We start from the raw sequence: 23,530 nt of genomic DNA, 5'->3' as shown, positions 1-23,530 counted from the left end.
TTTCACAGATTTTGGCATGTTTTGAAGTTTGTCATTAAATGCTTTATATTGATAAATGTAAACATTGCATATAAAAAGCTCCAGTAAAAAATCAAGAATAACAAGAAAAAAAAGAAAAAAGGTAACCCTCAGCAGGGCTCGAACCACTGACCTATGGAGTCCTGGAGTAAAAAGTCTACGACCTAGACCACTCGGCCATCCTTCCGGATACAATGTCAGATGTATTTTATACTTTATATACGCAATCCTCGTAGTTTCACAAAATATAACGACAACAACAGAACTCTCCAAATAAGTAATTCGTTTCGCGTTGCAACGCTTTATAATTTTCGGGTTTTGAAATCGTCAAAAGATGCATATTATGGATATTTAAGAGCATGATAAATGTTCAGTATTACTGTTTCCTTACAAATATCATAACTAAAACGAAAATTTGCGAATCTGAAACAACATTTTTCAATTTTGACAATTTACCGAAACGTGAAAAGGCCCCTTTAACTAATTATAACATAAACTATATTATTTATTGTACACAAATTGGCTCACCATTTCATGTCTGTAGTAATACGTCAATATGGCGATAACCAAAATTCCACAAACTGTTATACAATTCAAAAGCAAAATGGTTATCACGAGTGCTCTGTTACGTTCATGCAGGCAAGGTGACGAATCCCAACACGTGTCACATCCAGCTGCGCACGCAACGCATCTAAATGTGACGTCATCAAAATGACCGACACTTCTAAAGTGGCCTTCGATATTAACACCAGTGTATGCTTTTATGGACTCAGCCGTGTTCGGGAAATAGTAGCCTTTCTTGCAATGACAGTAGTACGCCCCAGGTTCGAACCCTTGTCCATACATTGGGACACACTAAAAAATAAGTGCTAAATATTACCAATAATGGTTGGTTTCAATTCAAGCATATTTCTTTATATTTTGCATATATTAATACACATTTCGTATCTGAAATATTCGCTTGAAATTCTCGTTTGAAAAAAAAGATACACACGTGTCAGGCTTTTAGTCGCTAGCTTTTAAAAAAGCTAAGCAAAAATTGTCCTTAGGCCTATATCAAATTGTACATACACAATTTTGTTCAATAGGGCTGTATTATTTACCACTTACAATTGTGTGTATTTTTTCTGTCGTGTACGTAACCGACAGTTTCTGCCTTTTATACCAATTTTTATTTAAAGAGTCAAACCAATCAATGCAAATCCAGAAACATAATCATAAGAGCAATTTCTGTTTTTATCCACTACTTTTATAACCGATCACCTATTCTAAACATGCATTGGTCAAGACTGGAGTCACTGCCTTAGATCGGTCAATACAAACATTTTGGGCTGGCCGAATCTGACCCTTACCCCAAGAGTAATCACATATCAAACACGCGTATGAAATGTTTCTAATTATATAATCCTATACATAAAGAAAATATAAACACGCATGCCAAATTATGTCTCTTGAGTCAAATACTGACGACTGAGGTGTGCCAAATTGAAGTCAAATCACCTCTGTTGTAGGCTGGCACATGTGTGTGCCTCTAAAAACGTCCAGACCGGAACCTTTGTTGGTGTCTTTTTCTTCAGCATCGCACTGGTTAATATCAACGTGTGTCAACTCGATGTCTATAGTTGCAACGCCTCTGTAAAAACACAAAAAAGTGTAATTATATAAAATATACATGTACCTCTTGAGTCAGTCCCCGGATAACGTTTAATTAGTTTGCTGTTTCTTTTGTAAATATCTTAGTTTAAAAATCACGCATGCGCACACACAAAGACACATTAAACACGAAACTGTTCTTAAGTTATTGTACTGTGAATACTTTGGTATATAAATATATGACCATATTACAGCTGCATTAAGAAGTCTGTTGGTCTCTTTCATGTGGAAACACAATGAGGCGATTGATTGTGAAAGAAGCATATGACACTAAATTATTAATAATAAGACAGTTTGAGGTTTAACCGTAATAGTGTTTCGCAAAAAACTACCTTATTACTTTCCAATATAGTTGTTAATGTAAAGTTAACATTTGCAAATTAAACACCTGAATCAGGACAAACACTATAAATAGTTATATGAAATTAAGTTGCAAATGTTACGTCATATGAATATCTTGAATTTAGTAAAACATCAAGTGTTATTTCAGTTTAATTGGCCGAAAGAGAAAACCTGGTATGATACCTTCACCATACTTATTGTCTTAATAGTAAATAAGAAACCTTCTACTCGAGAATGTATGAAATACCTCGGGAATATTATTGTTGATAATTTACTAGTATTTGATGATAATAATAATAATAAAAGTTCCTTACAATTTGTTCATTTTGCTTCAACGTTAGATTGGTTAATAACAAATCAATGTTCACTGCACTTCTAACATGATTAAATTAATTAGTTTTTCATAATACCAGACGGCTAATTTGAAAGTCTTTGTTTAAAAAATAACTTTGGAAAGATTGCATCTAGATCTGTTGTAAGACGCACGATATTGGCTGATGTTATCTAATTTCCCGTTTCTTTTGAAAATGTCGCAATTTTGCCCTTTTATGAAAGGACACCCATTAAGAAAATAGCTAATGAGCTCTTTATTGGGTACGTTTAAGACATGTTATTCGCTTTCGTGATTAATCGGACGAAATAACCTCAAGATTAACATTAATGAAGATTTGTCCGAGATTAGGTTTCTGAAGCACGTACTTTGCAAGAAGTATTATCGTATCCAAATATTCATGACTATTCCCATATTTAGGTATATCGATTTTGATTGGTGTTTTCTGTACTTTTCGTATTAATGTTTGATATTAATGTTTCGGCCTTACGCTTCAGTGTATGGGGAGTCACCGTTGTATTTCCTTATGAATCATGTAGAGAATGAGGTAATTTCTTTCTTTAAAGAACAACAACAAATACTGTGATAACCAAATCATGATTTGTAAACCGTAACATATATATTGTTTGGAAAAAATAGATTAAACGATGTTAATTGTTCAAAGCTTCAATTTTAAGGACTTTACGTCACTGATTGATGACCAAAGCTAAAAAATAAAGAGCTCACAGCTATATAGTTATTCGCATATCACGTAAACTTAAGCAAAACTAACTTTTTTCAAAAATAAAAAGTAGCTTTCTGTCTGTCTGCCGACCAACAAGCACACCCACTCGTCCGCCCATCTGTCCGTCCGTGTGCCTGCCTGTCTGTGTTTCTGTCTGTTTGCCTGCCTGTCTGTCTGCTGACTTACCTGCCTTCTCGCCCGCCCTCTGGACCGCCCACCCGCCCGTCTGTCCGACCGTCTGCATGTCAAATTGTTATAGTATATTTGAAGACAAGTTTAACATAATTTCTTTACAGATCATTAAATCCGTGAATTTAAGCTGATATTTATAATCGCATATTATGTAGATAAAACATTCTTTCTTCTCCGGAATCGAACCATGGGCGACCAGGTTATACCATTAGTCACGCGCGTTTTATACCGAACACCTTAGTGAAACAATCTTACCTACATATGCAGTATTTGTATATTAACCTAAATTATGGTACAATTGAACATATGTTTTATTAGATCATTTTCGTTTAATCTATTGAAAACGTCAATTTTCTATCTCGTGGATTAATTCAAGTAACGTAGTTTTGGCAGTTTCTTTCTGTTGCACCGAATATACGGTAATTTAAGAAGTTGGAAAGCGAACATTATAAAAACAGTGCCTGCACTATTTTACACTCTAGATGTCAATGACTGATTTTGCAATCGTTCATTAGAACTAAGAAAAACGGGCATCGTGCTCATTAGTAAAAAATATCAAGGCAATGCATGGATAGCAAGTGCCAACGACAAGTTCTATTTCATTAACAAATTACTATATTTAACCTAGTCTTTATGGACAAATTGCGTGTAAATACCTGACACAATCATTATGATTATTAATGAGTATCCTTAATTCATTACGGAATAACATGTCATAAGATATGTGCGTGATATTGTGTCGATACAAAGACGAAATGCAAAACAGTACACGCATTAGAAGATGGACCATTATTACTTTCATTAACCACATATTTGTATAGCATAAATAAGTAAAGTTCTTATAAATCACATTTGCTCTTTATTATTAATAACGAAATCATAAATTCCACAGTTTATCAAGCTGAATTCTTGCATTTTCAAGAATGTCCTGAAAATCTGACTCATCTCGGTGCAAGCCCTTGGATCGACAATACTGCACGGCATATTCGCTGCGGGTAACGATAACCATGGCACCATACATATCCCTAGCTAAATCGTCGTCGGGCCCGGGTTGGGAGGTTGTGATGTGATCCCGATTAGACGTGATCACCAATGCCTCCAGAACACTGCATGGTACACCAACCAAGTCCTTCTCGTCATCATAAATGTCCAGAATCAACGTATAAGGTCCTCGGAGGATGACTTCTTTCTCTCCCGGGTGCCGCGAAATCTCGTGAATGTCGACAGCACCCATGGAGGTCAGCGTCATTTTCGGAAACCTACTTTTGAAGTGTTGAATGAATTCGGGTTTCAGTCCTATTATGTTTATTTTGTATACGACAGGTTGCAGTTTTAAACCCTCCTTGCTGGCTTCTTTCAGCCGATGTTTAATGAATCTCCGTGCGACACCTACATCAAAACTTGCTGAGAAGAGTACTGAAACAAATAACTATAGACATGATATGGAGCTTAAATATATTCTATGAACTTTAAAATGGTTTTTGTTATGTTTTAAAAATCTAAATGCGGCACGCTACCCATACATTACGTTATTCATCAGTCTTTACGTTCGCTAGCATATTTGTATATAACTTAAAGTGTGTTTGTTTCATTATTCGGCTTAATAAATGTCTTACCCAGCGGAACTGCAATGTTTCGAGAGCTTGAAGGTGCATGTCGCAGGCGTTTGAACTGTTCAAAATCCATTTCATTCAAAACCATTCCGCGATATACCGTCCCTTGATAATCCCTTTTCTCAGAGTGCAGCAAACAATAATTGTACAAATCAATGTTAATCAATTCAATAAGGAATACAACGCTACGTATCTCTTTCGTTGAAATCAAGCAATGTTCGTCCCTAAACACGTGATTACAAAGTTTATAAATACGCTTATACCCTTCGTCTGAGGTATACAAGCGGATCGCTTCAAAACTGACTGGTTCTGTGTGTACACTTTCCTCTGTCATCCAATTGCGTTGCCTTGAAAATAGTCTCTCAAAGTCTTCTTCTGTTGTTTTGTCTTTAAATGCAATAGGCTCGTCGTTCAAGAACAGTTCCTTAAGCCATTTTGTAAAGATGCCAAAGTCGTCCCAATGTTGTCTGATATAATAAATTGACTTTCTCATTTCGGCATTTCGGTCGTCTAGAATTGATCCACTATAGTACGGCTTCATGTTTTTAAACTGTCGACTTTGCAGAAATTCAGGGTGATCATCGGTTTCGACGAATCTGTCATCTCTTGTGGAATCCCGTTCTCGTTCATCGTCATCTTTTCTATATTTAATATCAGGATTTTTGTCCCCCGTGTCTTGACGGGTTTCTACGATACATCTGTCCTCTTTTTCATCGGTTAAAGTCTTCCACTGTGTCGAGTTATCCATCTAGTAATCCATTCAATAGACACTTAAACGACTTAAAACACAACACATATTCCGTTGTTGACTTATGCACTTGTGGACATAACCGCAAATAACATTGCGAAATATGACAATGAGTCAACACGGAGAGTAATTTCTTTCAAATACTTTGTACGGTTATACAATCACTAACGTGATTTGAAACTTAAACTTGCCATATGCTTTGTAAACATCCGAAATGCGTATTCATTCATGATTATTTATAGCATATACATAGTTCGTGTTGTAAAATCGATACTCTTGGGATTTGCGATAAGCATGTCTCGCTGAAGTATGTTTCAAGTATGTGCGTCTGCTTGAAAGTGTTTACGTTTAAACTCGAATAAAGGTCGATGAATAAAGACAACATATATTAGTATCGGTACATTTTGAACACGGCATAACTTATCTTTATTTATGTGTTTAAACTGTTAAATGCTTCCAAATGGTATGCATTTAAACAAAAAAAATATGCGTATAATAAAGAGAAAAGGCCGTGACGCTATGTATGCATCTTTTCTGCTTGTAATCAAACCATTAAAGCGGGTATATACGATTTTGTCAAATATTTATGAATTTATATAAACGGTGTAAACAACTTATTATATATATATTTCAATATAAATTAAAATAAAAGTTAAGAAGAACATGTGTCGAAAAATGCGAAATAAGCCAGATATTTAATCTGAAATTGAAAACGGCTATGCAGCCAAATTCGCCAGCATGTATACCATACATGTACGATGTGCATCTAAACTTACGAGGGGTGTTCCAGAAGTTCGTGGATTTTCAATATAACTTTCATTTGGTAACATAAATGGACAAACACAAAGCATGTTGAGAATATTTCGTCCTTTCCAAATCTACTCTCCAAATGTCATGGAAATACATAAAACAATAAATATATATCAGAGATTTAAACATGTGCACAATGCGCACACCGACGCACGTGTAACGTTTCTGTTCAACGTCAATGACGTTATGAAGTTAACAACTGTCAAATCTTTTCCACATAATCACCTCCAACGCGAATGCACTTTATGTGTCGGGAAACCCACTTGTCAAAAGTGTCTCTATACCAGTCAGCGTCAAAAGACAACACGATTCGCTTTGCTGCAACTGTAAGTTCCTGTTTACTTGCAAAGCGAATACCGCGCAACTGTGATTTAACTTCCGGGAAGACGCGGAAGTCCATAGGGGCCAAATCCGGGCTGTAAGGAGGACTTAGGCGCTGTAACGTGAAATTTGCCGTAAATTCTGTTTATCAACGACATTTAAACCAAATTTAAATTCGCTTAACGCTCATACTTATAATAAAATACACGCGTGCGCCGCATGTCGTTACTGAGGTCTCTATGGCAACGCGTTTCAAACGCGCTTTATGGAATTCATGCATTTTTAGCTTATATATAAAGTCCGTGATAATTGGTTTGTATAATATGTAAATTTCATTGACTTTTACCAGCAAACTAATAAGTTATAGCGAAAATCCACGAACTTCTGGAACACCCCTCGTAGTTTAACGGTTTATAATACAAAGACGAATGCTTCGGTTATTGTAGGAAAATATGTACGTCACTATCGGCTCGGGGCGCTAAATTGTCTTTGCTGCATTTTATGAAATTCGGCTTTAATGTATAATTTTTCTTGCCTATTTTGTGTTATTGTAACATATTTTATGAATATATTACAATTAAACACATATAAAAAAAATCGTATATACCCTCTTTAAGAGCACTTGCAATCTTATTAATATAATCGTTCAATGAACAGCACTCTAAAAACTTAAGGCGATACTCGAAACCAACCTGTTATTAGCATGATATCTGTATGCTCTTAATTCATTTCGTTACGTTATCAACTTCATGTTATTTTTTGTTTGATTAAAGTGAATTTACTCATCCCTTTAAAACACAGTTTACTCTCCACAGTTCTTGTCGTTGCAGCCAATCATAAAAGCTCATACCCTTGGGTAAGGTATACTGCCTGAATTTAAAGTCTCACTACTATGGTATACTTATATAATTGTTATATAAGACTTCCTGTGAGCTGGCGACAACAGCCGAAATATCGTTTAAAAAAGGGGCATAAACACGTGATTGTTTACTCGCCGACATGTTTAATGCTGTCAAAGAAATAACGTGCGCTATAGATATCTTTCTCCTGCTTCTGTAGCAAACATTGACCAAATAAAGCAGGATCGAATAAATTTTCCTATCCCCGGTCAACAGGAAGTAGTGTATTCCTACGCGCGCTGTGACGATTAACATGTTCTTATATTTGACCTTTGAAATTTATTGGTACTCATCATGAATGTTATTGTTTTATTTCATGTATCTATCATCCTTTTTTCTTCTTTAAAATATATTACAGAACCAGCTTTCCGTATTTATCATTTTCATTTACTTGATTACGCAATTTATGACGTACCTTGTGTGACGTCATTTTTCAAACGAAACATACTATCTAGTTTCTCTCAGGATTTAGGGACAACAATTTTGACATGGTAATTTTAACAGTATTTTTTAACGCATCGAACGAATCATAAACGTATTTCGGAGTGGTTGTTTGTCATTCATAATTGTTAATTTTGATAGGAATAAAATAATTCGCTACGGCAGGATAACGATTTCGTAAATCGGGTTTTGGGTCAGAGTGGATAGCATTCGATACAAACGCTATGAAAATAATAGTGTGGTTTAGAATACAATTCGATAATAGGAATGGAAAAACAGAAAATGGATTTCGACAAAGGGATGAAAGAACAGAAAATGGATGTGTATATCGTTGTTAATTTGTTCTTATAAGTCATGGATTAAAGTTGTCATTCGGGTAAATAAAACTTAGTATTTGTTTTGCTGCTACATTTTTTTCTTTTTTTCCTAAGAAAAATATCACATTCTCGATTAGTTTTTTATGTCTTCTCATTCTAATTCTCATAAAGGAACAGTTTTAAAGTGGAACTATTTTTTACGTGACACAATCGGTAGTTATTCGGTCGTCTGGAATGTTGTGTACATGTAGGAGGCTCGACAAGAATAATTATATAATTATGTCAATGTATCATTTGTCTTTGATAAAATGTGGCAACGGCATGAAGAAGAATAAATAGAATACATGGTTGGTGCCGAGATGGAGAAAGTTTATCCGGTTCGGCCCGAAAAAGAAAAATATTTTCTTTTTCTAAGCCTCACGGAATAAACTTTCTCCATCTCGGCACCAACAATGTATTCTTTATATACGAGTAACATGAAATTTTTTCGCAAAATACATAAAATATAACTGCGAATTCTTAAAAACGTATAACTCTGATCAATATCATTGAATACAAGTACAGTTGTAGTCCCTAGTTCTTACCAACTTTTATCTGTCATAATTACATTGTTAAAAATTAAAAGCCTTCTCCTACATTTTACATCCTTTCAAAAATTATAATTTTTTTACAAATACATAAACAATTGTTGATATTTTGACGCATGTGTATTAATCATTGCTTTATGTTTTTTACGGTGAGCTATAATGCTAATGTCGCAAATAAACTGTTCTGTTCAAACGATTTTTTTAATCTGAAACGTAAATATAAAATATATATTTGGATGATGGTCGCAATTGAGTTTGCGCAATCAGATGCTCTGAATGTGCTTTTCCGCTTTGATCAATAAGAAAAGAAGTCCGTCATGACACGCATTATTTGATATAGTCTGAGTATACCATGTTTCGTCTGACGCCGATAACATCAAACCAATATTCAGCTTCGCCTGCTCAAGCAGAGCTGTATATGACTACGGTATGTTCGGTACACGGTAGGTTTGCTTGCTACTTTCTCAACTGACCCTAATGTTTTGTAGTGAATAAACTGTTATCGGTATCATAATAACCGGAATCGATATAAGTTTCCGGACAAGTTAAATTTTCGGACTATTCCTTTTAAGCCAAAATAGTTATGCTGTTTTTTTTTTATTAATTTTTTCGGATATACTGGTTTTTGTCCATAATTAATGACACTAAAGTTTCGAACACTTTATTTTACAGCTATTTTTTTACCAGATTTCTGCCCTGGTTTAGTCTATCTGATGAACCGTCGATCGTATGTATTTACAACCTGACTAAGGTTATTAAACCTGGCATATGAATGCCTGCGGGAAACTGACCATTTCATTTGCGTTATTGGGTATGTATACCGGTAATAAAAAAATGTTTAACCAAACAGCATTTGAAATGATATTGTATTAAGGAAGCAGTATGTTTAATTGTTTTACTTAACATATAAAATTTAAGGTAAGAGATTGAAAAAAATGTAAATTTGTATTAAATTAATATCTGGGAGGGAAAGAGTACAACTTAAACATTTTAATTATTTTAATACAATAATTGACAAAAAAAAAAAAAAATGTCTCTACATTTGCGGACTTCTATATTTAAAAAATAGATTTTCGAATCTTTATTTTCCGAAACGTTATTACGGTACTGTTGAATACAGATAAAGGTCTACAACCAAAGCAAATTAAACTCACTTGAAAATCGGCGTACCACCAACCACAAAGAATATTGGCGAAGAGTATGTGACCATCCAGATGTCGCCTCCACCGCAGTCGAAATAAGGCTTCGTCCAGTGGCCATCTGCAATGTCAGCAACCGGGAACATCTCTGTAACCTCGGGTAGACTGGTGTTGTCGTCCCTTTAAATTTTTGTCAACAAACCGATATGAATATCAAATTTAATATATAATTACAATGGAATCAGATTGATTGTGTATAAAAGGCTATTGTCAGCTGTTCAAACACAATTTGTGTTCTACGTTCATTAAAGACGGACTATCACGTGTCACGGTGCAATGTGGATGCACTGCTCCAACTATGGTATATTTTATATAACTATTGTTGAATAAAAACGGTTTTATCAAGATATAAAGCAATATGTACCCTCTGTATTTTACGCCATCAACTGCAGTAGTAACGTTTCTCCATGTTTTAATTTTGAGTTTGTTGTACCATTCTGTGTTTGGGTGCGTATAGTCATAAAATATGGAGATATCGTGTGAACGCACTGTTCCGTTCTTCTTGTACGCATACGGACAGAATATAGCATACTTGCTGAAAAGAAGAAAACACTTCGTATAGTCAGACTATCTTGCTGGTCTACTCATTCAGTTACATGCTACAATAGCTATTGTCTCCATCACAAGTTTTAATTACGGAATACCGTAAGTGCCATCGTGTTTACACATTAAAATCCAGAGGGCGAGAATGCGAGAACGCCAGAGTACGATGACGAGAATGCGACAATGCGATGACGACAGTGGGGCAATACGATGGCGAGAACGCGATGGCGAGAATGCGAGAACGCGATAGTACGATAACGACAATGCGACAGTGCGATGACGACAGTGCGAAAATACAATGGCGACAGTGCGATGGTACAATGGCGACATTGCGAGAACGCGCAGGCGAGAATGCGAGAACGCGATAGAAGGATGACGACACTGCGACAGTGCGACAATACGAACGCAACGATGCGATAGTACAATGGCGACCATGCGATTGTCATATCGTACTGTCGCCATCGTATCATCGCATTCTCGCCATCGAGTTCTCGCATTCTCGCCATCGTATAGTCGCACTGTCGTGATCGTTTTATTGCATTCTCGTCATCGTACTCTCTCGTTCTCGCATTCTCGCCATCGCGTTCTCGCATTCTCGCCATCGTATGTTCGCACTGTCGTCATCGTATTGTCGCATTCTCGTCATCGTACTCTCGCGTTCTCGCATTCTCGCCCCCTGGATTTTTATGTGTAACCACAATTGCCTAACGGTATTCCGTATTTAATTAAACGTTCATTCCAATATAAAGTACGTGCACGTCTATCAGGAACGATGACAGTACATGTTCACGCCTTCTAAAAGGTGTGCTGGTATATTTGTATCCTAAGCAGGTTGAACGGGATTACAAGTGCGCCCAACAAACATGATTGACATAATGCACAGATCGCGGTACAATCAATACATATGAGCCGTGCTCTGTGCAAAGGGGGATGCATGTGCGTAAAGTGTCGTCCCAGATTAGCCTGTGCAGTGCGCGCAGGCTAATCAGGGACGACACTTTACGCCTAAACTGGATTTTTGCTAAGAAGAGACTTTCTGTAAACGAAAAATACCTTAACAGCGAAAGTGTTGTCCCTGATTAGCCTGAAGAAAAACAGCAATTGCTTCTTGCATTTTAAGATGATTGTATCAAAACTTTAAATTAATATCGCAGCAAACTTGAGTAAAAATTCAAAAATAAATAGTAGCATTCAAATTGCAGTGTCTTTTAAGTAAAAAAAAAACAAGTATTTGTATGTTAAAATCGGATTTGTAGTGGACGTAAAAATTAATTCATTTAATATTAAAACTTTTTTACCGGCTTAACAGTTTAAAACAATTCGTACATAACAAAATTGGTTGAAAATATTTTGCTTTCTCAGAGAAGGTTTAATTTTGGAGTCGGTGAAAGCATTTCAGGTGTAAAATGATATGTAAGAAAATCAAAAATTGAAATGTCGAACGAGACGTCGTTTAGTTAAAATCTGATTGGACCTGGGCAGTCGGTTGTCGGATAGCTACTTAGATCTTCAAATGTCTCATTGTAATTTTTGCTTGTATACTTGTGACTCAAGTGATGACACGAGTATGGAACGCCATAACTGACTTTATATTAGTTTCGGTCTTCTTTACGTTCTTTACATATGTTATTACGTGCAGTACTTACAGCATTACGTGCAGTAGTTACATCATTATGTTCTTTCAAAACTTAATTACGTTCGGTACATTCGTCAATGTGTGCGGCAGTTACAGCATTACTTGCAGTAGTTACAGTATTACGTTCCGTGGACAAAGTTGTATTTTCTGTGCAAACTTCCTTCTTTTCTGTGCAAAGATCTTGGCGTTCTGTACATTCATCAAGAGCGGTAGTTACAATATTACGCGCAGTAGCAGCTTCGCTGTTTGCTCTGCAAATTTCATTAAGTTCAGTACATGCGTCACCACGTGCAGTAGCTACAGTATTATGTTCTCATCAAATGTCTTTATGGTTGGTACATTCAACATTTTGTGCAGTAATTACATCATTTCGTACTGTGCAAACGTCTTTACGTTGAGTACGTTCGTCAGTATGTGCAGTTGTTACAGCATTACGTGCGGTAGTTATAGCATTAAGTTATGTCAAAATGTCTTAACGTTCGGTGCATTTATCATTATGCGTAGTAGTAACAGCATTACGTGCGGTAGTAACAACATTATGTTCTGTCCGAATAGTTTTACGTTCGGTATTTATTTATTATTATACGCAGTAGCAACAGCATTGTGCGCAGTAGTTACAACATTATGTTCTGTCCACATTACGTTTGGTATATTTATCATTATGCGCTGTAGTTATATGTTCACGCGCTGTAGTTTTAAAATTTCGTGCTGTGCAAATTCCGTAGTATTCGGTACTTTCGCCACTACGCGTACTGGTTACATCGTTACGTTTGATAGAAACGACTTTATGCTTGGTAGTTACGCCTTTTCGTTCTGTGGATAGGTCTTTCTGGGAACATTTATACGAGACACCGGATGACGTAATTTTCCCGCAAGTGTGAAACAGGATCTTGGACTATTCACCCTAAGACAATTCACCCCCTGGACAATTCACCCCCAGAATTTGATTTCCTTGGACAATTCACCCCGAAAGACAATTCATCCCAAGACAATTCACCCCGATATTTTTACATGAGATTTTAGTGTCATTTGCTTTTGTCATATTTGAAAATAAATTGTTAGCAGATCTTTTGGGGTTATAATTTTGACTTTGCAACACAATTTTGACGTGAAAATAATAAAATGTAGTATGTTAATGAAAGATGACATTGTGATTTTTGTCAAATGCAATTCAACCAATGTATTTTTCTATAAACTGTGTTACAACATATAAAATTGAAAAATATAGTATTTTTTAATTAATAATTGTGCATGTGTTTTAAATAATATTATTAGGTTACTTTTTTAATATAAGTACTGTGTCAGATATTGAATTCGATAAATTAATTTCATTGAATTCTTAGAATTTTAAATTATCACAATTACTTATTTAATCACGTTGGATGGGATAATCAATGTAATAAAATACAATGGTTTAATTGAGAAAAAAAAAAACATTTATTAAAAAATCGAAATTTAATCTGGTTGGGATCGTGCCATTAATGGGTATTACAATCAAGCATACACACTCCTGATGAGGCTTTATCAAAGTGTCAAAACAGATTAATCAAAGTGTCAAGACAGATAAATCAAAGACTTTAGTTACACACATTGACAAAAAAAATGTGTTGGGCTGGGTAATTCTAAAGGTCTAACATCTCAAAATATAAATATAAGATAAAACAAACAACTTCATAAACATTAACTATGATTTTTATTGCAAATGTCTATAATGTCTACGTAATACTATAGCTAAGTGCACATAATGATGCGTAATGAGAGTTAATCAGCACGTTATGTTTTTATAACAGCACGCATTGTAACTATTGCACATAATGGCGAATGTACCGAACGGAGAGAAGTTTGCACAGCACGTAATGTTATTACTACTGCACATAATTATGTAACTGCTGCACGTAATGACGAATGTACCGAACGTAAAGACGTGTTCGCAGCGCATAATGATAAAACTGCTACACATAATGTTGAATTTACCGAATGTAAAGAAGTTCGGACGGCATTGAATTATTTTAGTACAGCGCATAATGATAAAACTATTGCACGTAATGACGCATGTACCGAACGTAAATAAAGTTTGCCCATCACGAAATGATGTTTCTACTGAACGTAATGATGAAACTACTGCACATAATGACGAATGTACCGAACGTGTAGACGTTTGCACATCAAGTAATGATGAAACTACTGCACATAATGTTGAATGTTCGTAACATAAAGAGGTTTGCACACAAAAAAATGATGTGACTACTGCACGTGATGATGTAACTACAGCACGTAATGACGAATGTACCGAGCGTGAAGAAGCTAGCACAGAACTTAATACTGTTACTACTGTGCGTAATGCTGTTACTACAGCCCATAATGACGAATGAACCGAACATAAAGAATATATCACAGCACGTAATGATATTGCTGCAGTGCGTTATAATGTAACTACATCACATATTGTCGAATGTACAGAACGTCAAGAAGTTTGGACAGAACATAATGTTGTTACTACTTCGCGTAATGCTATAACTAATGCTTATAATGACGAATGTACCGAACGTAAAGAAAATTGAACAAAGCATAATGTATATTCCACTGAAAATAATGATTAGTGTACTGCAAACAACGACAACAGTCATATGAAGTCAGTAATGGCGTTCCATACACGAGTATTAAAATGACATTTGAGTGGGCTACTTAATTTTTTTATTAAGTGTAAGGTTTCATTCGCATTAATAATATGCTTTTTCCATGTTTACCTTTTTCACCACGTTGTGTTTATAACTTGGCGGTAAAGTATAATAAAAGTGTAATCATGTTAATAATCTAATGACAAATACGTATTGTTTTCATATACAATTAAATACAGCTGTTCTTAAAGCTTATTGCATTAATTTATATTTTAATTTATATAAACAAACCCCAATAAGGATTATGTGCTACTCTAAAATATTCAGTTACAGACAACCCGGAATTAGAATAACAAAATAGAATCAAACACTTTGTGAAGATTTGAATAGATACATAATTTATTACACGTATTATAACCATTTATTAAAAAAAAAATATTAAAAACCTCTTTAAATAAACGAGCACTTAAATTGCATAATTATACGCTTAACAGTGAATGAAAAACACACGACATCAACAACGTCAATGAAATGTAACCCATTTATGCCTAGTGGACTCTCCCATCCTTCTAAATTGGATGAATGTATTTCCAAAATTAGGGATGTCTAGTATACTTTTTTCTATATTTAGAATATTTCTTACAGAAATAACTATAAGCAAACAGCGTAGACACAGATGAGACGCCGCATCATGCAGCGTCTCATCTGGGTCCACGCTGTTTGCAAAGGCCTTTTTCTAGACGCTTGTCATAAATGGGTTAATTGGAGTCGTCCGGATTGTCTGCGGTGTCTCATTTGAGAAGAGAGATTGTTGTTGCCCAATGTAAATATTCATCAATATGATTGTTTCTTAACAAAAAAGATTCATAGTACGACAAAAGTATACATATATCTTTATTATTCCTCGTATATAATAGGCTTGACATGTTAAAAATTAATTGTATTATACGTTTAATTTGAGTATTCTTATCAATGAAAAATAAGTATAAGAATGACTTACGAATAAGTATGCGATAAATATGTGTTTACTTATAACTGTAATTACAAGTACAGGTTTTTTGTTTATGTGTATTCCAAGTATCTACGACAATCGTATATATTATAAGCTTAACACTCCGTATCGTGTTGACCTATAGCAGTATTAAACTTAACCCAAAGTTCATTACAGACAAAAAAGAACAATAAAGGAAATTTACTACAGAGAAAGACGAAAATAAGGTCTCGATAGATAGCAAGGCTCAATTTATATTAGCCAAAATAAACAAATATTTCATTATTTAACTACAATCTCAACACAAAGCATTTATTCATTACGATAAGCAACAATGATACATGTCATTCAAAGTATAAATTATAATAGTTATTGCATATATTGGCATGATACCTAATAAGTTTTTATTATGCGCTGATATTTATATCAATAATATGTTTCGATCATTCATATGTTACATTATATTTTACATAGTCTTGTTTAATTAGTATTATGCATGATAAGTACATTTTGGGAAAAATGGATAAATTGATGCGCGCTAAACATTATAATAATTGTAATACAGTTTGGATAAAAAATAATAATTAGCTTATTAGAAGATACCAAATCTATATATGTATTAATTATGATGTTATTAATATATTTTGGCACTTCTACTATTTTGGCACTACTACAAGTACTTCTTCTACTACTACTACTACTACTACTACTACTACTACTAAAACTACTACTACTACTACTACTACTACTACTACAACTACAACTACTACTACTACTACTACTACTACTACTACTACTACTACGACTACTACTTCACTACTACTACTACTACTACTACTACTACTACTACTACTTCTACTACTACTACTACCACTACTACTACTACTACTACTGCTACTACTTCTACTACTACTACTACTACTACTACTACTACTACTACTACTACTACTACTACTACTACTACTACTACTACTACTACTACTACTACTACTACTACTACTACTACTACTACGACTACTACTACTACAACACTACTACTACTACTACTACTACTACTACTACTACTTCACTACTACTACTACTACTACTACTACTACTACTACTACTACTACTACTACTACCACTACTACTACTACTACTACTACTACTACTACTACTACTACTACTACTACTACTACGACTACTACTACTACTACTACTACTACTACTACTACTACTACTACTACTACTACTACTACTACTACTACTACTACTACTACTACTACTACTACTACTACTACTACTACTACTAGTACTACTACTACTACTACTACTACTACTACTACTACTACTACTACTACTACTACTACTACTACTACTACTACTACTACTGATACTACTACTACTACTACTACTACTACTACTACTACTACGACTACCCTTCTACTACTACTACTACTACTACTACTACTACTACTACTACTACTACTACTACTACTACTACTACTACTACTACTACTACTACTACTACTACTACTACTACTACTACTACTACTACTACTACTACGACTACTACTTCTAATACTACTAATACTACTACTACTAATACCATTACTACTACCACCACTACTACTACTACTACTTCTTCTAATGATAATAATAATAATAATAATAGTAATAATAATAATAATAATTATTATTATTATTATTATTATTATTATTATAATAATTATAATTGTTATTATAATAGTTATTATAATCATAATAATCATAATAATAATAATTTCACTTGCGAAAAATAGTTTACCTAATACTCCGACATCAAACAAATATCCTCTATGTTTACTTTATTGAGTATGATAATACATGGGAATAAGCGTCCCGTATGACATGAACTTAATTTATTTGTCACACTTACCACCATAGCAATAATTAACGTGCAAATGATTGGCATTCGAAATTGTAATAATACATTTCAAAGAAGCGCACCCGTTTGCTGTGTTTTTACTTACCTGTATACGTGACTTTCTATGGCAATGGCCGATCCAAATATGAGGGAATTTCCGTGGACGTTGTTTCGGACCATCATGAAGAATAGGTCATCTGTAAGTGAATCAAGCGACCCATTGTCATTCTCCAGAATCTTAGTCAACAGGTTCGCTGTTCTGGAATACAAGGTGTCAATATTATGCAATAATTCTTTTTTATCTGAAACTGCCAACAAGTATTCACGATTACAACATATTAATATATAGTACGATTGGGTGTATCACGTTTTCGCTAGAGAAAAGCTTGTTAATTATTTATGAAATCCATTTTGTTACAAAACAGTACGACTTCAGAGAGTTAAACCTGTATTTCTTCAGACATAAACATCATGTTGTTAGAACTTTCTTTACAGTGCTGAGATATACATTTGAAACGAACAAAAATGTTTTTGAAAATAAACGCATTGTACAAATAATGCAACGTGTTATATCACCGCAATTACAGGTAAAACCAAACGATCAAAATAAAAGCTAATGCTTTTCTGTACCAGTCGAAGGTTTTCAAAGTTTATGCGTCAAGGCTTTATACTATAAATTGTCTGGTAAATGTTCATAATAAGTACACTCGTCACTTTTCAATTAATGACATTTAACCTTGATATAGATTTTTTGTACGATTTCCGATTGCTGAAATAGTCACCTGTGTAAAGTTCAGAAAGTATTTCAACTTTCCAGAATGAGAAAAATATAGATATAGCATCTTATACGTTAAATACATACAATCTAGAAAGCATAAATTATACAGGTACTAATGATCCTTTATTGACGAAATAACATACTATTTTATATTTGATTCGGGTTTTTGTTTCTGTTTCACTATGCGTTTCTAATATATCGGCGAATGTAATGCATTTATTCTAACTACAATTGAAATAAATCATAATTACTACTGAAACAGGGCGTTGTTGGTGCATAACATTTAGTTGCTAAATTCGTGAAATATGCGTATTGCAAAACAATGCTATTGCATAATGCATACATATAATATTTTGACTTTCACAGACACCTTGCTATGTTGCATCGCAGTTTGGTGTTCGTTACTTACTATTACGTTGACCAAATAAGTCTGTTACGCTTAGGACGCCTGTTTGTGCCAACCTGACATTCATATTAAACACCACCAATATAACGCTTACACACACACATAAGCGCAAAACGCAGGTTTTATATCTAGTTTACCGTATGGCGGGGTCTGTGTACTGGTTCCAAACATTTACGTCGAATTGTAAATCCAACACTGCACCAGTTCCTTCGTGGCAATTGGCGGCATTCATGCGAAAAACGTATTCTAACGCTTGTTCAACCAGGTCTTCGTTGTCAATACGACTTACAACTACAATAAACAACTTTCATTAGAAGGTAAGTTATAAAATACATGTTATAAGCGGGATCTACTCCCTAAATGGCAAACGATTTGTGCCAAATATTGTCGCAACGCGAATGCATTCATGATTTATAAATAGGTCTTTATTCGTCAGATTTTGAAAGTTGCCATGCATCGTTTGCAATTAAAAGAATCTAACGGTCCCCGATATTTTACTGTATTACCTTAGTGAGGTATGATTTATTGATTTCTCATAAAAAACATTATGGTTCAAGGATGTTGTGATAACTATTTTAAGATAGTGTAATATTGAAAGCACACAGTGTTGAAAACTGCCGATCACGGTTCAGTTAATCAAGACAAGGACGGATTATTTTACACAACATATTACACTTCTTTTTCCAATATTTTTTGTGATGACTTTGCATCTCATGTGTAAAAATATTATACTTACGAGTCATTGAACGTTTGCACAAGGTTCGGACAAAAACACTTATCTAAAAAAATCACAAAATTGAATCAAACACATTATGTTGCTGTGAATTTTATTAATCGACAAATTAACACAAATCTTTTAAAATAAACGCAAATATAATAATTACGTTTCATCTGTGTACAGATATTTAAAACATGTTCTGGATTGTTCATTTGCATGATTATTTTAATGATATGATACAAATAACGCATTTTATCTAAACCGTAACACATGCGGCATCATTTTCAAAAGAAGCTTGTATTATATTAAGTATAATTATTTTGCAAACCCTCTTTTACCCAATTAAAACTTCAGTTAAAAGAGCAACTTAACATTTAGTGGAATCCAATATTGAGTGATGAAAGTAAAGCACCGGTTCTCTTGCACTTAACAGACTAATAGTTCTCACTCATCGATTGATTATGTTCACCGTTGATAGATATAACCAATCAATTACTTGATTTCAATAGGCCGGTCGGAAAATATTTTTCAACAGCTCTTGTAAAACATTCTACTATTTAAGAGACCTTCATCCAATTAGATGTTGTTCAACAGGAAATATGTATTGATTCAACTTAATATACAAATATGGTGAATAAAAGATTTTGAAAGTGTGCTCTTACGGAATTGCAAGTTACTTTACAATGTACAGGAATTCTTCTGACAGAAGTATTCCCCAAAAATGTGAATATGTCTATAATCATCGAAGACAACAAGCCGTTGGACATGTAAGAACCACGTACAATTCTTTCAAAAATATTAATTCCTTGTTGAATACCACATAACCATTCAATCTAAAACGTGTATGCTATATTTTTGCTACTATGGCGCAACGCAAAGTGTTTCTGTACCATTTCTTAAACGTTTTCAATGCATTTCACCGCGTTTGATCTGATACTTGTCTCTCGCAAATGTTTAAACGTTTTTATGTGCAATGATCAACCATGATTATATTAAATATCTTTGGTGTATTGCTTACCAATAAGAAAAACAGGTGCCTAAATATATCACCAAATGCGACTACAATTCCTACAATTTCGTTAATAACAGCAAATGAAAACTGCATTACATTATGACAAAACAAAAAACGAAAGCTTTTACAGGGCTGAACTAAAATTTCAAAGGTCAATGATGTATTGTTGTTTGACCAGTTTTTGCGCCATATAATCTCATAGTTCGCACAGACTCCAGATAAAATTATACATTTATAAAGCACCGTTACATAACGAGAGCGCCGATGGCGTTAAAAGCATAGGTGCAAGATACAGGGAAGAATGGCGTCACGTGGTATAATGAAGTTCGATATCGCCATCCGCGAATTTCTCAAATCAATAATTTCAAACAATTACCGACTATTTAAATAGATAATCTTTCCATTTACATCAGTGTTTGAAACGCTTATGAAAATTAATTACCCAAGCCTTTCAAAATTTAAGCACGGACAGATCTGTATCGAACTATTCTTTTCACAAATGAAAATAGACGCTACCCTATTCGTCTGCGTCAAGAATTTGTCGTAAAACTTGTGGTAAGCGTTAGATGCAGACGTGCACAACAGATTGAGTTCTGATTACAGATTTCTGAATGCAGATTTTTATAGAAACTCCTCACAGAAGTTACTTCCCTTGCTTCGCCCGGTCAGTAACTTCTAGTATAAGGGAGGCCACTGCGTAGGAGATTGAGATTTATAGTGCAGATAGAATTGTTTTACGAACGAAATTTGTTTTAGGTTATAAAAAGATTTTTTAACATAAAACGGTCTTAGAAAAATTCACTAAAAACGGTGTCAGCAATATTCTTGGAAGAAAACGTTAGAAAAACGTTTCCCAAAAAAAATTGTAAGAATGATCATATACTAAATTAAATAGATATTTCGTCTGATTTTTGATCAGGTAAGGCTTCATAAAGGGCAACCGATCGATGTGGATTTTCGAAATGTGGTATATACCATAAGCATAGGTGCGTAAACGCACCTATGCTAAAAACCAAAATAAAACACACAGCAACGACCAATTATAACTCTCTGGTTGGATGAACACCGGATACGTAGTATGCGACATTCTTGGGTTAAAGCAATATTCCTTCTTAATGTACTTGAATGGAATTCTTAGATTAATATTTCCACCAACATGCATTGTATCCAATCCTAGATTATATGTCATTAACGCAGATTGGCTTTATTTGCAAGGAACTCATTAAAGTTGCGATATCAGTATCGAGCGTTCTTCTAATTGCAAAATATGTCTGATGCAAGTTTAACGCGCTAGTTTGTATTGTAATTTATACATTATTAAGGGTATTCACTACTGGTAAAAGGCATTAACAGGCGCAACATAGGCTTAATTAATAATTTTATCTCAAGACACATACAAGTAATGAATAAGAAAACACATTTTGTTTGATGTCTAAATCTCAATGCAGACGATATGCTTTTAACTATATTAAATACATTTTACAGAAGAAGCCAGAGTCGGATGTCACACAATCTCAAATACGCAAATTAGTTGTTCAATGACATGTCTAATAAATAATGATTCTGTTAAAATTGTTGTACATTTCGGTATAAATAAAACACATGTTCATGTGGTGTAAATACGAAGATGAAACTCAAGTAACACCAGGGTTTGAAGTAAAATAGCCATTCGATTGTCTTTTATTTTAGCGCAAAACATCTGACTATACAGGGCTTATCAATTTATACAAAATTGTACTTAACACACCAAAAATAAATTGGATTAGCTAGAGACATAAGAGAGATTGGAAAGTCGCCTATGTTATATAATAAAGCGTGCAAAGTTCTCACACGTTACGGGATTTCGCGAGACTTGAAGAAAAATATAGACGACGCCATTTTGTTTGCGAAGCGGGTAAAAGCTACAAACTAAAGAGCGAATTTAGAGCGATTACTTTGTTGACATTGACTGAATATGTTATTTTTTAATTGCTGGGTTATGTTTTCACCAGACCAGTTCAGTAAACAAGCAACATCACTGGGGGTTACGGTAAGAATCGTTACAAGCATTACTGCATTTTTACGTTTTTCTCGGAAAATACACTTTTTGCTCCAAATTCAGTAAACTTGTGACACATTGAACTAAGAAAATATGGCCTGGATATTATTAAATTTGATTTTTGTATAAAAGTACTGATTCGGTTTAATGAATTCACATCTTTTTATAGTGATATTCTGTTTGATAATAAAATTACAATAGATTTTATTTACCCCATTTGGCCGATGCATTTGATTTTCTATTTAAGCTCCTCATAGTTATGGCGAATAAACTTCAAATATAAACTATGGATCACATCATATATGGTATCATTTTAAGGTATTGATTGGATTTTATGTCTGCCTATATTTTCATTGTAATATTCAATTAAATAATGAAGTTGTGCAAGATTTAATTTTACCCTATTTTTTACATACTTGCTATCAGCCATTTTGGTTTTCCATAAAAAGCATGCATATTTTCAGTGACATAAGCTTAAAAAGGGTGTGTTGCATCATATCATAACTGATATTTTTTAAGTGCTAATTTAATTGTATTTTTTTGCACATATTTTCATATTGGTATCCCTTTACATAAGAAAATTACACCAGATTTTATTTTTCCCATTTTGTGGGTGAATGCTTTCAGCCAAAAAATGTTTCAATCCAAACTCTTCATAGTTCTAGCGACTAAAACTGACAACATGTTCTATGGATCAAATCATCAATGGT

General features: G+C 34.2%; 2 protein-coding genes across 2 annotated transcripts in view; both read right to left on the bottom strand.

The window, feature by feature from the left end:
* Positions 1–23,250, bottom strand: part of LOC127875308 (probable G-protein coupled receptor CG31760) — a 29,261-nt gene extending 6,011 nt beyond the window's left edge. The window contains exons 1-6 of the mRNA XM_052420277.1: positions 23,237–23,250; positions 17,975–18,127; positions 10,560–10,730; positions 10,151–10,315; positions 1,519–1,651; positions 547–873 (exon numbers count right to left, since the gene is read on the bottom strand). Of these exons, the coding sequence (XP_052276237.1) occupies positions 547–873; positions 1,519–1,651; positions 10,151–10,315; positions 10,560–10,730; positions 17,975–18,127; positions 23,237–23,250 (963 nt within the window). The remainder of the gene's footprint in view (positions 1–546; positions 874–1,518; positions 1,652–10,150; positions 10,316–10,559; positions 10,731–17,974; positions 18,128–23,236) is intronic.
* LOC127872824 (uncharacterized) lies at positions 4,107–5,925 on the bottom strand. Its single transcript, XM_052416239.1, has 2 exons — positions 4,877–5,925; positions 4,107–4,676 (listed from the first exon to the last, which is right to left on the bottom strand). The coding sequence occupies exons 1-2, from the start codon at positions 5,619–5,621 to the stop codon at positions 4,138–4,140; spliced, it is 1,284 nt and encodes a 427-aa protein (XP_052272199.1). The 5' UTR covers positions 5,622–5,925; the 3' UTR covers positions 4,107–4,137.
* Positions 23,251–23,530: the final 280 nt, after the last annotated feature.

Source organism: Dreissena polymorpha, chromosome 3 (genome assembly GCF_020536995.1).
Source record: "Dreissena polymorpha isolate Duluth1 chromosome 3, UMN_Dpol_1.0, whole genome shotgun sequence".
NCBI classification, from domain to species: Eukaryota; Metazoa; Mollusca; class Bivalvia; order Myida; family Dreissenidae; genus Dreissena; species Dreissena polymorpha.
The sequence above is the reverse complement of the archived record's forward strand: the minus strand, read 5'-3'. Positions and strand labels throughout refer to the sequence as shown.